This window comes from Mesoplodon mirus (genome assembly GCF_964341445.2).
Source record: "Mesoplodon mirus genome assembly, chromosome: 4".
In the NCBI taxonomy this organism is placed as follows: domain Eukaryota; kingdom Metazoa; phylum Chordata; class Mammalia; order Artiodactyla; family Ziphiidae; genus Mesoplodon; species Mesoplodon mirus.
This window is the reverse complement of record NC_138979.1, coordinates 127,400,567-127,417,549: the sequence shown is the minus strand read 5'-3', so window position 1 is coordinate 127,417,549 and position 16,983 is coordinate 127,400,567. Positions and strand designations below refer to the sequence as shown.

Genomic DNA, 16,983 nt, shown 5'->3' with positions numbered 1-16,983 from the left:
TATATGTTTGTGTCACTTATTAAAGTATTAGGAATACAGACTTATTCATTATACTTCACACATAGTAGAAATATGAAAGCTATTAATAAGTCAGGTTCATATTTTAAGCTTATTTTGGAAAATAAAGCTTAGTTTATTTGGGTTTAGCTCAAGAATTTTATAAACTATAAAGTGCTATCCAAGTCTAATAATAAAATTTATTTTGGAAAAATACCCCATATTTTAATTAAAAGTAAGATTCAGTTATGTAAGCATAAGTAACAAGTTAAATATAATGAATTACTTTTGAATATATATACAATTAGTATGAATTTATAAAATCTTAGAAAATCAAATGCAAAGTACCAAAAATGTAATTTCAAGACTGAATTGAAGCTCAAAGGCTTCCTTTGTACTAAACAATGAGTCTTTGCATTTTCTAAAAAAGGCAAGAAAAAAATTCTATTCCAATTATAAAATATTTTGGCTTAATATTTTAATTATATTGATTCATCTTTGAGAATGGCAACATATATTTGTCCTATCAAGTGAGCTTCACGAAAACATTAACAGATGTTATAAATTGAGAGTCCTCAAACAAAACCTGTGAAATCAATGAGTGTAAATATAAACTCTGATTTTGGTCTCTTTTTCATAATGTAAACTGTTTTCCATAAAACACAATCTGTACGTTTGTCATTTATTTTTGAAGTTGAAAAATAACAAAAAGACTTTAGACCCACATATAAAAGGTACTCTTTTTATCCTTTTCTGAGACACTGACCTGTATACTCATTTAAAAATGAACACCACATCTTTACATTATTAAATCTTTGTTTTGATCTATTAGTATTCACCAAAGTGCCATTTTATAAAACCTCACACTGAATAGACAAGGCTGGAGGTGACCATCTGCAGCTTTAGAGTCTGCGTTTGAATTGATGAAAAGAGCTTTGTGTTTTCATTGCCAAGTTTGATTCTTTCAGTCATTAGGCATTCCCCTCAGATCGCATCAATGAAGCCGTACTCCCTTACACCCATGTGTTAAATTCTCTTCTCCTCATGGTTTCCTTTGCCAGCTCTACTCAAGAATGACTATTGGGCCTTAGCCACATTCTTCTCACAGCTGTGTTAAAAAGAGCATCAGAAAGTCTTCTTAAAACCCATATGTGTATCTGGTCAGTTCTCTGTCTTAGGGTCACCTCACATTGTGGTGTGATTATACAGAGATTCATTCTTGTTCTTGAACTGTGCTACTCCCATCATTCTGGGAAAGATTAGGCCCTATAGTCAGTAGTAGAGAACTTCTTGGAAGACTGATGTGAAATACACATAGTTCAGAAGGCAGATTATTTTATATTAAGGAAGAAGATGTTTCAAGATTTTAAATATGTTTATATGTTATTTTTACCATTATGTAGCTTGTCAAATGTAACATAAAGAGAAAGAACATATGCTTTCATTATGCTTTTAGGATACTGTTGTATGTGAAGGAAAAAGTCAAATGATGATGATGTTCCAAGAACTATTAGTTTGTATGCTATAAATGCCAGAGCAATTTAAAAAATTAAAATTACTTAAGTTTAGAAAGTTCCAAAATGCTATTTACTATTTTTAGTTTTCACTTTTAATTAGTCTTTCTATAGAAACACCTGATGAAGTAATAATCTGTAGTAGCAAAACTATTCTTTTCTTTATACTTAGGTTAAGAACTGAAGGAAATAAACTGTTTCTGTTGAGTTGTTCAGGAATCTATAACAATCTAAGAAAGAAAGAAGATGGATTTAAGCTATATATGAATGGATTTAATCATTCATATTGCTATAGAATGATTTTTTTCTCTTTAAATGTAAATGATCAAGAATGAAGTTTATGTGTGGACATGGTTTATGATTTCACTATCAGACAGAGGTACTCTGAAATAAACAAGATTCTTTCATTCTATATTTAGAGGGCCAAATGTGCATTTGGGAAAAATCCCTTAGTGGGGGGATACAGTCAAACATGGAATAATGGGGAGAAATAATCAAACATGGAGTCTTAGAATCCAAGTAAAATTTATATTTCTACTTGCTCTTGGGTTCAATTTAGATTTTTCAATTATATTTTGGGAATAAAACCTATACCTAGTAAAGAAGTGTACATCAGATTTTAGATGAGAATATTGACAATTCATTAAAAAAACTCAGACCTTGATTTATATAAATATGCAGACATTTTCTGTATCAACAGATAGATACATTATATCCATTCATGTGTGTGTTTAAGAATAGAGAAAGCAAAAGAGGACGTTCCCAGTGAGTTATCAATGAGGTTGAGCAACATCCAGGCAGGAATAATGAAAACTTCTAAAAATCTAATTTCTACAATAGCTTCCTTTTTTCCTTTACTACAACAGCAGTATTCTAAAGTACACTAGTGGTTAGTGTTATTGTTACCTTTCCTAGGAAGTTCAAATCACTTTATATATCTCATTTTTATCAATTCTAAAAGTATTCTCAGGTAAGATAGTTCTCCTATCTTCACAGAAGTACCCTGGAAGCAAGGTTTAAACAGTTAAGAAGGTTTTAACTGGAGCTAAGAACAGAAGCAAGGAAAAGGGTACTGGTTAGAGCATACGACCACTCTAAGGAACTTACATTTCATACACATGTGTGAAAATCACATTAGAATGTCTCTGCGGTATAAGAACTCCTGTTGTATTTTTTTCAGCCTGTCAAGTTTCAGTTGAAGTGTACTTGATCATCGTTAAGTGGGTCCTATAATTTCCCTAAAATAGCAGGAATTCTTATTTCTGACTTTCAATTACTGTAACACTGGGATTAATGAAAAACAACAAAAATTCCTGCATTTTATTTAGTCTTAAACCAAAACTGTATGACTCTCTCTCTTAATTTAACCCTTTTGTTCTTTTTCTCTCATTCCTCTCCATAGTGATCATCTGAAACATGTTTTATCTATCTTAGTAGGCTGAAATGTGTATTAGCCCAACTCTAGATCACCTATTGGAAGAAAGATTCTGAAATGAAGGAGCAAATCAAATGTAAGAAGCCATGTTGTAATTTAACGTTTTAGTCCCTACTTTCATGCTTTTTATGATTCACTCCATAAAGTTAACTATAAAAGGGAACTAATCAGGGACAGTGCAGATACTTAGGTTTAGAGAATCCCTTTTCTTCTTTAGCCTGGATCCTTCACTTTCCACTTCATTGGAATTTCTCAATTTTAATAATCCCACATTAATTCTTCCGTGGTAGAAAGAAATGAGCTAGACAATTAAAACTATGTTTCTTTTTCATGTCAAAGTGAGACATTCCTTGAAGATCAAGGTATAAGCCTCAATTCTTTAGTTTTTATAAAGAAATGAATATAATTATATCACCTATCAAACATGTAGGTATCTTTGTATATAATAAAAGCAGCTCTAAGAAAACCTACTTTATGTACTCAATGGATAAGAAAGGTGATCCACTATACAAATATATAATGGAATTAAATTTTTTATAAAATACATACTTGTTTGATAGAGTACAAGACTTGTATTTCATAAGTTAAATATGTATTTAATTAAAAACATGTGTTATGATTAAAAACCCAGAACATTAAATTCTTAAAAAAACATATCATGTTCAAGAATAAAAATTAAGCATGCTAGATGCTTTACATTTTACAACAATTGTTTAGGAGGAATCTGAGTCCATCTTACATATATAAATGACCTACATATATAAATGACAATAAGGCTGTATCTAATTAGATCTAGATTTAGAAGGTGCCTTCCAAAGCTGACTGGGGTGTTCAACTGTACATAAACTAGCACAAATAAATTAACTATTTGATTTATTATTTGCTGAGGTATGTATCATATTTCACAGAGCTTTTTGAATCTCAAACATAAAAAAGACTGAAGAAATTTCCAGAAAAATTTTAAATCCTCTCATTTACTAATAATACTAATAAATCCAAGTCAACTTTCAACATTATATTAAATATTGATTTAAACCTTGTGCTGAGAATTTATGAAATGCATTTCTTGATTCCATCAACAAGTATTTACAAAGTGTTCAGATACATCTAGTACTGCTTTGCAACTTGTAGTCCAACCAAGAATTTAGAGGAAAAATATCAAGATAAAGTTGGCAAGAAGCAGAACAATTTTAATGAAAACATAATGTAATTATATAAAAAATTCACTGATGCTTTTCATATTAAACTATGTAAGACTATTTTAGCACAATTATTTTACTAATTATTAACCCTTATGGTTAATATCAGATTCTGGAAATAGCAACAAAACTACAAAGTTTAGTAAAGTCTTTTGATGAAAAATGTAGGCTTAAAAAAAAAAAAAAGAATAGCAGGCTTTTTTTTTTTTTTAAGTCAAGAAACTGTGGAAATGCTCTGTTCCCTTTCCCAGCACCCAGAGTCATCTACCCTGTTTTATAATTCAACCTGCAAACAGATTAAGCAGCTGAATTTGTGGAAAGTATGTTTGCTCTACACTAAGGACCCTTGTGTGACACTATGGCGACTCCCCTGATACCTCGAAGAGAACTACAGACAGTTTTCACTCATCAGCAGGGAAACCAGGCTGAGAATTCACGATTTCTTTGTAACCTCAACTTCTTCATAGAAATCAGTATTTGGCCAACAGGCAGGAAAGACTTTTTATTAGCTTTACATGTTCTTTTCTTTTCTTTTCTTTTCTTTCTGTCAATACCACTCAAAAGACACAGGATGCCCTATGTTTCAAAAGGAAGTGTTTTATGCTGATCTTTGAAATTTTAATTATGCAATTAAAAATTAGAATGCGTGAAAATGTTAAGTAACTGATTTTTTTTAAAGCATAGAAAGAAAATTCTAAACAGTTGGTGAATTTTTTTCTTGAAAATTTGTTAAAAGTTTACAATTTTTTCTTACATCTTTTAGTCCAATCTATTTATTATATAGTTATATTTTATGAGGAAACTTGAATAGTATCAGTGTAAATCTGGCCCACGGTTAAGATGATATGTGATAAAAGTTATTTCATTGTAAAACCTAGATCTTTGAGAGGTCTTCTAACCATATACGTCTGGTTGTAAATACTTTTATTTTAAGTAACTATGTGTAGCTTAAACATGTTAAATTTAGTAAAATACATTCAAAAATTCCTTTGGGAAACTTGCTCTAGGCCAGAAGAAGCATATCTTTAGATGGAAAGACAGAAGGAAAAGTATAGCACAAAGAATCAGATTTCATAACCTCTTATGATAAAAATCCTCATTTAGTGGATTGGTGTGTCAGTTTTCTCTTTAATAAATGAGGATTATGGATGGTCTGGGCAAAACTATTAAAAGAAGTTTTTCTCACTCTTTAGCCTCCACATAACTCTCTGAAACCAAGTGAATCCAGGATCGGCAAAAGAGTAATATAAAAAGCTAAATCACTATGTGCTCTTCTTCCACAAACATACACATTTTTAAAAGAGATGTACATAAGGAGAGTAATGCTTAACGTGAAGGAATGGATTTCCATTGGTGAAATTTTAGGCTTTATGATACCTGGGCCAAGAAGCTATTTTGGGGCAGTGAGGTCTGGCATTTACCACATTTTACTTTATAGGTGACTATCTGCTATAAACATTGGCTTGTTTATGGATGGTAATTCTGTACAACTTTCCTTTCCAAGTATATTCCTATAGGTTAAAAAATTCAAGAAAAATGTTAGACTCTCAAAGAAATAAAATATAAATTTAAAATTCTACAATTATTAGAAATAGTATATGATCTCTCTGTCTTATTACTGAAGATTTCAGGTATTTTAAATGTAATTAAACTTGATGGAAGTTGGTGGTTAGAACAAGGGTTAAAAGCTCATCACTAGCAAGTAAGAGATCCCAATTCTGAGGAGAGTGGAAGGAGTGGTGATGCCAGTGCCATACTCTTCTATGAAACTTGTGAGCTCTAGGTACTTGGCTGGGATAAAAAACTTTATCTAGGGCCTAAAGTACATCAGAGCACACCTGAAGTTTTCCTGTGTATTCCTGACCTGATCTGCTTTTATTTTATTCTGTCATTCTATTAAGCTATTAAATTGTTCTAGTTCATATGTTCATAAGCATTTATGGAGCACCCACTTTACAGCAGGCATCTGTGCAAGTATTTGGAGGCAATGGGGATACAAAGGGGAATAGAAGACTGTCTATGGCTTGGAAAAGCTCGATGATGAGTAATTTTACAGGGATTAGAGTAGATATACAAAGCAATTATAACATCTAGATGATTGAGACCTCTAATAAAGGTATGGACTAAGTATTACGAAAGAATTAAAGAATGAAAAAATAAAGAAGCATCATAGGGGTAACATTTGGACTGGAATTTAAGGAATAACAAAAATCTGGCCAGGTACTAAAAGAGAGGAATATGTTCTAAGAAGAAATAGCATGTGCAGAGATATTGTGGTGGGGGCATGTGAGGAGATGCCACTAGAACAATGGCAGAAGGCCAATGATAGGCCTCCTATATCATGCTAAGTTGTTTAAACTTTAACTTGTAGGAGTTGAAGGGCTCCTGAAAGATTTCAAATAGGGAAATAATATAACCTGATTTCTGTTTTAGAAAAATTAACTCTGGTGGTGGTGAGGTAGATACACTTGAGAGAGCTAGAGGCAGGTAAACTAATTTTATGATTATTTCAATAGTCTAAAGGAATGATTATTTCAATAGTCATGAAGAATGATTAAAGCCTGAATTAATGCAATTAACAAGGGAAGAGGTGGAGGGAATCAGGAGATACTTAGGCAGTAAACAACAGGGACTGATGGCAAAGTGAACGTGAATGATAAGAAACAGTGAGGGAACAAGGACAGTTCTGAAACTGTTGAGGACTAGGAAAGTCACATCAACTCTCCCTGTGAAGCCAATATAACTGTCCAAATTTTTTAATTGAAAAACTTTTCCTTCCAGGAGTTAAGCAATTTGCCCTAAATCTCACAGGTAATTGGTAGGAAAGCAGGGACTCAAACACAGGTCTGTCTGACTTGACCACAAAGCTTGTCTCTATCTTATGCTGCACTGAATCTCATGAGGGAAAAGGGCAAAAGGCTCCAAGGAGAGAGGCCAACATATACAAATGCATTAGTCCTGAAAAGGTAGTGCCCTTCTGAAGAATGAGATAGTGCAGTATGAGTGAAATGACGAGAAGGAGGGACTATGCAACACGCATTGTTCTAAAAGCATCACACGTATTATCTCATCTAATTCTTACAACATTATGAAGTAGGTGTATTACTGTCCACATACTATTGCCCACATCAACGCAGTGTTTTAAAATGTCCTAGTTCACATACCTATGCATTCTGAATCCAGAGCCTGAGCTTTTAAATTACCATGTTGAAGATATATGAGCACCTTTACTTATTTTACCATGCTCACATATAAATTTTATGATAAAGTATAATTAGGAATGGGCCACTGAATTAAATAATTAGGAAATTACTGGTAATCTTAAGAAGAACAATTTAGTATAAGAGCTAGCCATAGTGTATTGAGTAGTAGAAGAGCAAATGGGAATTGAAAAACTAGAGGTAGTGAATACAGATCAGTTATTTAAGGAATTTGGTTGTGAAGGGAAAAGGGGAAATGTGGACCTTTTTAATTTAAATTTTAATTATTGCCTGGAATACTGACATATTTTCAAAGGACCTTCAAAAATAATTGCTAGTAATAGTGATTTCAGATTATATGGGGAATACTAATACCTAACAGAATACTAATACCTGTTAATATCTAACAAAGTCTTATCAGTTGGCTTCCTGGAAGGTTATCATCTTATATCCAACAAAATAGGCTGATGCCCACATTAACTGTTAATGAAGATACACTGCACATTTGAGGGCAATTAAAGATGAAATATAGTGGATTAAATATGAAACGGAAAGCCTGATAATATTGCATCTAGGTCTGATTGCTAGAAATCAGAATAAAAGATTTAACATTTAAATTAAAATTTAACATTTAACTCTTGTAAATGACATAATTGTTGCACTTAAACTCTGTCCATGGACTGGTGCCATTTCCATTAAAAAGTCTTGATTTGTCTGTTGTTAAACGTGAAGAATAAGGACAATATAGTTAGTTTTTCAAAAGGTTAAACTTATTTAATTTAAAGTGTTATCTGAGAAATGTTATTTCTACTTCTTGGGGTACAAAGTTATTTCTTTTAAAAATAACAACAATAGCTGATGAGATCTAAAAAATAAAAGTTGACATTTCCAAATTTTTTTAGAAATCTAATTGCTCTCTGGGAAATACTGTTTTAGGGAATTTTAGTTATGTATAGAAATTAAAGGATTACAGGTAAAGAAAACTTTGAAATTTTTAAGTATTTGTATCCTTTAAGCAAATAGAGCTAAATCCGATCTTGACTGTCAAAAGTTACTGATTTGTAATTTACAATGAAATGAGATCTACCTAAATATCTATCTTGGGGTTCTTAGAATGTTAATATACTTTGTGAATAATCGGATACAGTTTTTGACTGAATATAAACTTAATCTTTAAACCTAAAAAAATATAATACCATAAATCGTAAGATTCAAGGTACATATACTTTAAAGATTAATTCCTAATCTGTTTTAAAACAGTCTTGACTACATATTTACCTGATCTTGGGCTAGTAATCAAGATATAATTTCAGGGATGTTGAGGAAATGTTTCAGATGACTTATTTTCAAACAAAAAGTAGTGAGAAGTAAGAAACCTTGAAGTTAGCACTATTTTTCCGTATTGTAAAACTGAAAAAAAAAATTGTTAAGGAAGAAAGTACGTCTTAGAAATTGAATTCAATTAGGTGTGTGAATGATGTAATGCTGTTAACAATACATAAAAAAGGGCTCAGTTAAAATAACAAGTTCTATTACATTAAAGCTGCTTTAGAAAATTCTGCTACAGTGTTCAAGTCCCATAAATTAACAAGTGCCTTCTTTGTCTGATAAATTATTTGTTAATATTTTGCTATCTATCATTAAGGACTGACTGATTATGCAGCTTTATTTAAATTTTAATAAAAATGCAAAGATTATTGAAAATAAATATAATCATGTACTGTGAAAAGCTGTATTGAATACTTCAGAAAAACAACACAAGGAAATTAATTTCACTGTACTGGATTCTGTGTGCCTAGAGGTGTCAGATTGCAAGGTCGTAGATGATTTCAGCTCAAGTAGGATTATTGTGAAGCTAAATGACTACAGTTGGTAACTTGACTGTCTCTTCCCCTTGCTAATTACCTATTACCTATGAACTGATTTTAATCATATGGCCTCCATGAACTCCTGAAGATCAATTATTCAATAAAAATAGTTTGCCCTAAATAGTAACCATGATTCGCAAGTAAATGACTTTTTGACCCCAAATATAGATATGACAGGCCGTCTAAAAAAGTTCATTTGGCTCAATCCACTTTTGTCTTAAACTATTAACAGCATAAATAAATAACATTATTTAGTTGCCAAAAGAATGTGCTTTTGTTTTGTTTTGTTTCATGCTTTTGCAATAATGCAAGATCATTCTACTTACTTCTGAACTTTGTCATTGGCTGCTCGGGAGGCCTCTATGGTGTGCTGAAGCTCTAATTCCATGTTTGCTCGATCTGTCAGAGCTTGCTGCAGTTGGGTAGCTAGTTCATCATTTTGTTGTTGAGTGATGGAAACAATGTTCTCTCTATTTTTTAAAGCTTCTTCATAGGTATTAAGGGTATGGTTAAATTGATCCTTCAGATTTTCTTCTTGGGATAAAGATTTGTGTAAACTGAGAAAATATAAAAATAAATAATTTAAACATAAGTATGTAGGCTGAATGACCAATAAGCTATTTAACAAAAATCTCCAGTTAGAAATACCCATTTCTAAAAATCAATAAAGATAACTTAAACGGGTAAATAAAAATAAAAATAATTTTTATATCACAATACTATACTTGATAATTATCCATTTCTCTGCTTCTAGACTGAAAGTTACCCAGACAAATGATTATCTTTGCTACCAAAGCATACAAAAAGATGCTGCAGGATGTTAATTTAATTGTATCAGTGTAAATATTACATTCAGTTTTCTTTAAAAGGAATAGCAAAAAATTGGAGAATAAAGTATCTCTAGGTAAATAAAAGAATATAATAAGCTGACTGCAAAGAAGTGAGAAGAGAATGGGCATCAGTTTAGGAGATCCAGGGTCTATTCGGCTGAACACGTAATGAGAATGAATGAGATTTGTACAAATACTGATCAGCCTTATACACAGCATTTTCTACTTGTCACAACTGAGATATAAATGAAGTTAAAATCACAAGTCAACCTGCACAGAAATAATATGTATTCAGATATATTTTCTTTTTGTTAATGAATCTTATGCCAAATACATCCACTCATTAAGTCATACAGAGAAACAGCATATAAATTAAGACTAAATTAATGCAGAAGAAAATGCAGACAAATAGAATCTTAAAATGCTAAAGGTCAGATCTTTGATATGTCATTACACCTACCACCTGAGGTTATTTTGAAATGGCACCAAGCACCTCACTCAATTAAATAAAGACATTTTGAAAATATAAATATTTAATAATGGGAAATTTAAAATCCACACAGGAGATGTTCTTTTTTTATTAAATAAGATCATTTCAGTATATGCATACAAAAGAAATGTCGATGGGAGACTTGAAGTAAAACACCCTAACTATATAATACAGATTGATAATGTTGAAAGAAAGTAATATAATTCTTAAAGCTGCAGAAAGCTGGTCAGGGAACTTTAACTCTGGCTGAATATCTAGTCTGGTACTTTATCTAAAACTTTTCAAACTAAAGTAATTATAAATTTCTTCTTTTTGCTTAAATAGCCTATAAGCCTCTCCAGGGTGCTCACTTTGGACAAGGTGTCACACAGAAATAAGATGGACTTGAGACAGGGATAGTTAGCATACCAAAAGAAATCATGTCAGAATTCAATTTAGTCCCTAAGAAGAGAGATGCTGCTAAACTGTGGTCAAGTGATTACTATATATGAAATAAGAATGGTGTATAGTGCTAGATTTGCAGAGTGCAAAGAAAGTATCTTCCTTCATGGTTTTCGTCTTGTTATGTATCTAACCCTTATTTCATTCTTCTTGGTTCTTTCTACCAATCCATATGCTTAAAGACTCCTGTCTCTTCCTCATTTTCCTAATTCTTTCTCTGTTCTCTCATACTTTCTGCATTCTTCCAACTTCCAATTTCTTTCAATCTACTCTCTTTGTTTACCTGAAACACCCAAGAAAGAAAGAAACTAAAAACAAACAAAACAAAAAAACCTTTAAAAAGTCTATGCTCTTTACCTTTAAATATCAATTTTTTTTTCTTTAATTTTTTGGCTGTGTCACACAGCATGTGGGAACTTAGTTCCCCGACCAGGGATTGAACCTGCGTCCCCCCGCATTGGAAGGCTGGAGTCTTAACCACTGGACTTCCAGGGAAGTCCCTAATTACATTTTAAATTACGTAATTTGCACAAATCCAAAGTATTCAGCTTGACAAAATGTAAAGAATAAAATACAGAACAAATGCAGAACACTCCAGTACTCCCAGTTGATCCCCTTTCCAAAGGTAATCACTAGTCCAACCTCTATCAAGATTAATACTGCCTGTTTTTGAACTTTTTGTCTGACAATATTTTGCTTAACATAAAGTTTCTGAGATTCATCCTGTTGTTGTATGCAGTTCATTGTTTTTTATTCTATGAAGTATTCCATTACATAAATACATAGCAACTTATTTAACCATTCCACTGTTGCTGCTATGAATAATTCCTGTATGTGTCTTTTGATGGACCTAAGTACCCATTTCTTTTTGGCTTGTTTTTGTTTTATTTCCCCAGCTTTATTGAGATATAACTGACATAAGTACTCATTTCTGGAGCAGAATTCCTCCATAGGGTGTATATATGTTCAGATTTAGTAGATACTGCAAAGTTTCCCAAAGTGGTCATACCGATTTATACTCACATCATCAACAGAGTTCCAGTTGCTCTATATGCACCCGCAGAGTGGGATTGCGAGTCCTCTTAACTTCAGCCATTTTAATGGGGGTGCAGTGACATTTCATTCTCTTAATGTTGTCTTTTGATGAATGTAAGTTCTTAACTTTAATGAAATCTAATTTATTATTATTCCATTAATGGCAGTGCTTTTTTGTGCCCAGTTAAAAAAATCATAGTCTGCCCTATTCTTTATATTTTTAATCTTACATATATGCTCCTCATTTATTATTTATTTATTTTAAAAGGGATTTTTATTTATTTATTTATTTTTGGCTGCATTGGGTCTCCGTTGCTGCACATGGGCTTTCTCTAGCTGTGGCGAGCAGGGGTTACTCTTCATTGCAGTGTGTGGGCTTCAGTAGTTGTGGCACGTGGGATCAGTAGTTGTGGCTCGTGGGCTCCAGAGCGCAGGCTCAGCGGTTGTGGTGCATGGGCTTAGTTGCTCTGTGGCAGGTGGGATCTTCTGGACCAGGGCTTGAACCTGTGTCCCCTGCATTGGCAGGCGGATTCTTAACCACTGTGCCAACAGGGAAGTCCTATGCTCTTCATTTAAAACTTGAAGTAGATCAGCATAGTTTGGGAATTCTGCATTTGTTTATGATACCTAAAACACTATCTAGTATATTATAACCAATTAAATATTAAGAATCAATGACAATTTTTAAAATCATACCATTATTAAAATCAATATTATCCCCATTTAATCCCCTAATCATTCATCATTTACTAGTTTTCTACCATTTAATTTAGTCTTTTCCTTTTTTTGGCAAATTTATACTACCTGATTTTAATTTTTCTCTCAGATGGACCTGTAACTGGGACCCTTAATTCTCAAGCTCAAAAAGTTACTATTCATTCAAAATACTTTGGAAACCTTTAAATTCCCATCAAGTCTTTCTCAGACTGAAGCAGTAGCTGGAGTGATCTCTTAAAAAGATAAATTAGATAACGTCACTCAAAATCCTGCAAGAGCACCTCATCAAACTCAGAATATATCTCTGAAGATAACAAATTACATATTTTAACTCACTAAACCTCATAACAACTTAGGAAGGGAGTCTTATTAATATTACTTTTTTACTAATGAAGAAACTGAAACAAAGAGGTAAGTAATTTAATTAATCTCATACCCCTACCCTAGCAGAGCCAGAACCTGGACACACATCATAGCCTCCTTCCTGGGCTGGAATCCTCCCCTACTTGCCATGGGCTACAAAGCCCTCTATCATCCGGCCTCTCTACCTACCACCTTTTAGCAGACATTCCATTTCTCAGGTACAGCAAGCTTTTCCTGCTTGAAGCATTTCTTTGAAATGCCTTTCCCTCCATGCTTCTATGTGATCAACTCCTACTCCTTCACTAGGACTCAGCATAAATACTACTTTCTCAGATAAACCTTTTATGTCTTTTCAGTCTAAATTTTGATGTTCCCTCCTTGTTATTCTGTCTCATAGAACCTTTTTTCCTTCTTAGAACTTACAATACTTTGTAGTTTTTTTCAGTTTCATCATGTGATTTACTTCCCAATTCCAACGTATTAAATTACATAGGGCAATTTTATTTATGGGAAGAATGCATTCATAAATTTAATAAATCAAAATGTTTATAATTAGGGAAATTTTCTTATAGGAATAAAAGTGAAGTAGAGAGGATATATTCCCAGCATGTATAAATCTATAACCACTGAAGTGCATTTTTGTTTTAGTGATGCTTTTTCCCTCAGAAAGCTCTTCCCTAAATTGACAAGAGGGCCACATTGTTTAGCTTTCTTCAGAGTCATATCACATTTAACCTCTGTTCAAAGTTGATTGAGATGCACTGATTTTCAGATGCATTTTTTTGTATAGCAGTGGCATTACAATTTAATGGCACTTAAATGACATTGTATGGGAAAATATTTTAAGTTATAGTAAGAATAAATTATAAAACAACAGAAAAGCTGTTAAATCACTCTCAGAAATAGTGTGGCAATATTAACATAGGATGGTAACCATTCCTATTTGTCATGAAGATAATGAAGTAATATAAAAAATTCAATTAACTCTTCCAGTTTTGAAATTATATAATTCTTAATGAATTAATTTTTCTAATTTAGTGTAGAAAGTGAGACTTTAAAAATATTTTTACTTAGTAATCTTTCATATAATCATAATTCGAATCCACATCAACTGTGACTGTACATTATCTCTTAGGCTGCTCACCACATTGAGTCCAACAGCAGGCCAAGGTAGGAGATGCCATTCAATGGGTATCAGACCATTAAGTAGCATGTAATAGATTCCTTTCTGTAGTGGTTTCTGTCTTCATTTCAGTGTCTCCTGGTCTGTTCCCTCATGACTGTGATCCTGACTATTTTCCTGATCCCTAACTCTCTGTACTGCCTCAGCCGAAAATATATCGGAATTTTCAGGTTTATGACCCACTTTTACATTTTGCTTGTAGATATTTATGTTCCCCTCAACTTGTGTTTACCTCCTTGTTGAACTCTCTCTCAACTGTAACGTCACACATGGATTCATCTTATTCTTGCAAACTAGTACTTTTCCATCTATACCAAGTTTTGATGCTACTTTTCTTGGCTTCTTGCTTCCGCGATCAACTATTTCTTAAGTACTTTCATGAGATCACTTTATTCACCATCCCACAATATGCACTTACACTTCTGTTTATGCTTCATTTATTTACAGTAATTGCTCAAGCATTCATGTGATCTATATATACTGTTTATTTTAATTGAATAAATATTATTGGATTAAAAATTTAGAGATGAGGTGTCACAGTATAGGCCAATAGTTCTTTTTTTAAAATTAAGTAATTAATTTTTGGCTGCGTTGGGTTTTCTTTGCTGTGTGTGGGCTTTCTTTAGTTGTGGTGAGTGAGGGCTACTCTTCGTTGCCGTGCGCGGGCTTCTCATTGTGGTGGGTTCTCTTGTTGCAGAGCATGGGCTTTAGGCATGCAGGCTTCAGTAGCTGTGTCACGTGGGCTCAGCAGTTGTGGCTCGCGGGCTCTAAAGTGCAGGATCAGTAGTTGTGGCGCATGAGATTAGTTGCTCCGAGGCATGTGGGATCTTCCCGGACCAGGGCTTGAACCCATGTCCCCTGCATTGACAGGCGGATTCTTAACCACTGTGTCACCAGGGAAGTCCCAGGGCAACAGTTCTTAACTAGGAGTAATTTTGTCCCTCAGGGACATCTTGTAACATCTGGAGACATTTTTCACTGTTACAACTAGAGGCGGGGGATGCTACTAGCATTTAGTGAATAGAGGCCAGAGATGTTGCTAAACATCCTACATTGCAGAGGACAGACCCTCACAACAAAGAATTATCTAGTCTAATACGTCAAGAATGCTAAATCTGGTAAATGAAAAGATGTCAGATTTGGACTTTGAAGAAGTAGATTCAAATTTTAGTCTTGCTGTTCACTCTGTCTGACCTTGGGAAAAATACTTTATAACTTTAAGTATTAATTTCCTCAACTCTAAAACAATGAGAAAAATCTCACTGAGTTCACATGAGAACAAAATAAGGTGATCTACCTATGTGAAAATATCTGGCATAATCCCTGGTAAAAAACAAGCATTCATACACTGTATAATTTTTTAAGAAATAATTTATTTATAATTAATTCTGTATAAGATCTCATACAATATTTAGATATTTTATAAGTAGTTTGATGAAAAACAACTGTTGCTACAGGTTTTTCATGAATTGGGAGAACTAAACTAGTTTTCCTAACCTTTATCACTTACTGATAATATTATTAAATCATTCTGAAAAAAAAGAAGAGGCAGGTTTGGCTTGTTTCACTGAATAAAAATAAATAAAGACAAAGCGAGTATGGAAAGCAGAAGTATGTGCTATGTTGTCCTCAGTATACATATCCTGAAAGGACAGTGTCTGTTTTTACTTCCTGATTTATTGCATGAATTAATTTGATCTGAGTTTCTGCCTTACTGTGATTGCCTTTTCTCAAAAGAACTTCTTTTAACATTTCTTTCAAGGCAGGTGTACTGGTGACAAATTCCCTCAGTCTTTGTTTGTCTAAGAAAGTCTTTATTTCTCCTTCACTTTTGGAGGACAATTTCACTGGATAGAGAATTCTAGGTTTATGTCCCAAGTTTTAGTCTGACATTCAAGGTGCTCCAGAATTCTGTTCTAGTTTTCTTTTCAGACTTTTTCCTAACTATTCTATCAAAAACTTATTCTAGCCAAATGGAAATATAAACTGTTCTTTAAAAATGCCCTCACACTTTTCACTCTGGGATTATAGCTCACACTGTTGCCTCCACTTGGAATGCTCTTTCCCTATCCCTCTAAGCGCCCAATCACTACACTTCAAGATCCAGATGAACTGCCACAACCGTCATGAAGTCACACTCCCATATTCTGCCCAAGGAGACACTACTTCCTCTAAGCTCCATACCCTTTCCATACCCCTTGTATTATATTCATCACTTTCTACTATCCTTTATAGCTACTTTATACTCGCTTTATCTTCCCTACTTTAGTCTAATGCTATTGAAGGAAGGGGCCATTTTTTACTCTTCTTTATTTCCTTCGAGGGCCTAGCACAGTGGCTTCTCTATAAGAGGCAGACAAAAAGTATTTATTGAACATTGTTGCTTAAATGCTCCATTCGAATAAGTGGGCTCTAGTATTATAGAAGAGTCACATCAGTTTTATTTCCCTTCCTTTTCTCCTTATCTTTATGTGCAGCCTCATATTCTCCATTGCTTCCCTCATCCACACTCCATTCCATTCCATTTTTGAGGAATATTTAAAAATTAACATTTTTGTTTTGAGATCATTACAAATTCACATGCAGTTGTAAGAAATAACACAGAAAGATCCCTCATGTCATTTACCACTTTCCCCCAAAAGTAACATTTTGTAAAATTATAGTATAACAGCACCACCAAGATATTGACATTGATACAGTCAAGATACAAA

General features: G+C 33.2%; 1 protein-coding gene across 7 annotated transcripts in view; it reads right to left on the bottom strand.

Moving 5' to 3' along the window:
* Positions 1 to 16,983, bottom strand: part of MIPOL1 (mirror-image polydactyly 1) — a 318,902-nt gene that overhangs the window by 52,354 nt on the left and 249,565 nt on the right. For all 7 annotated transcript variants that reach the window (XM_082618611.1, XM_082618610.1, XM_082618612.1 and 4 more), the window contains one exon: positions 9,540 to 9,770. In XM_082618611.1, coding sequence (XP_082474737.1) covers positions 9,540 to 9,770 — 231 coding nt within the window. The remainder of the gene's footprint in view (positions 1 to 9,539; positions 9,771 to 16,983) is intronic.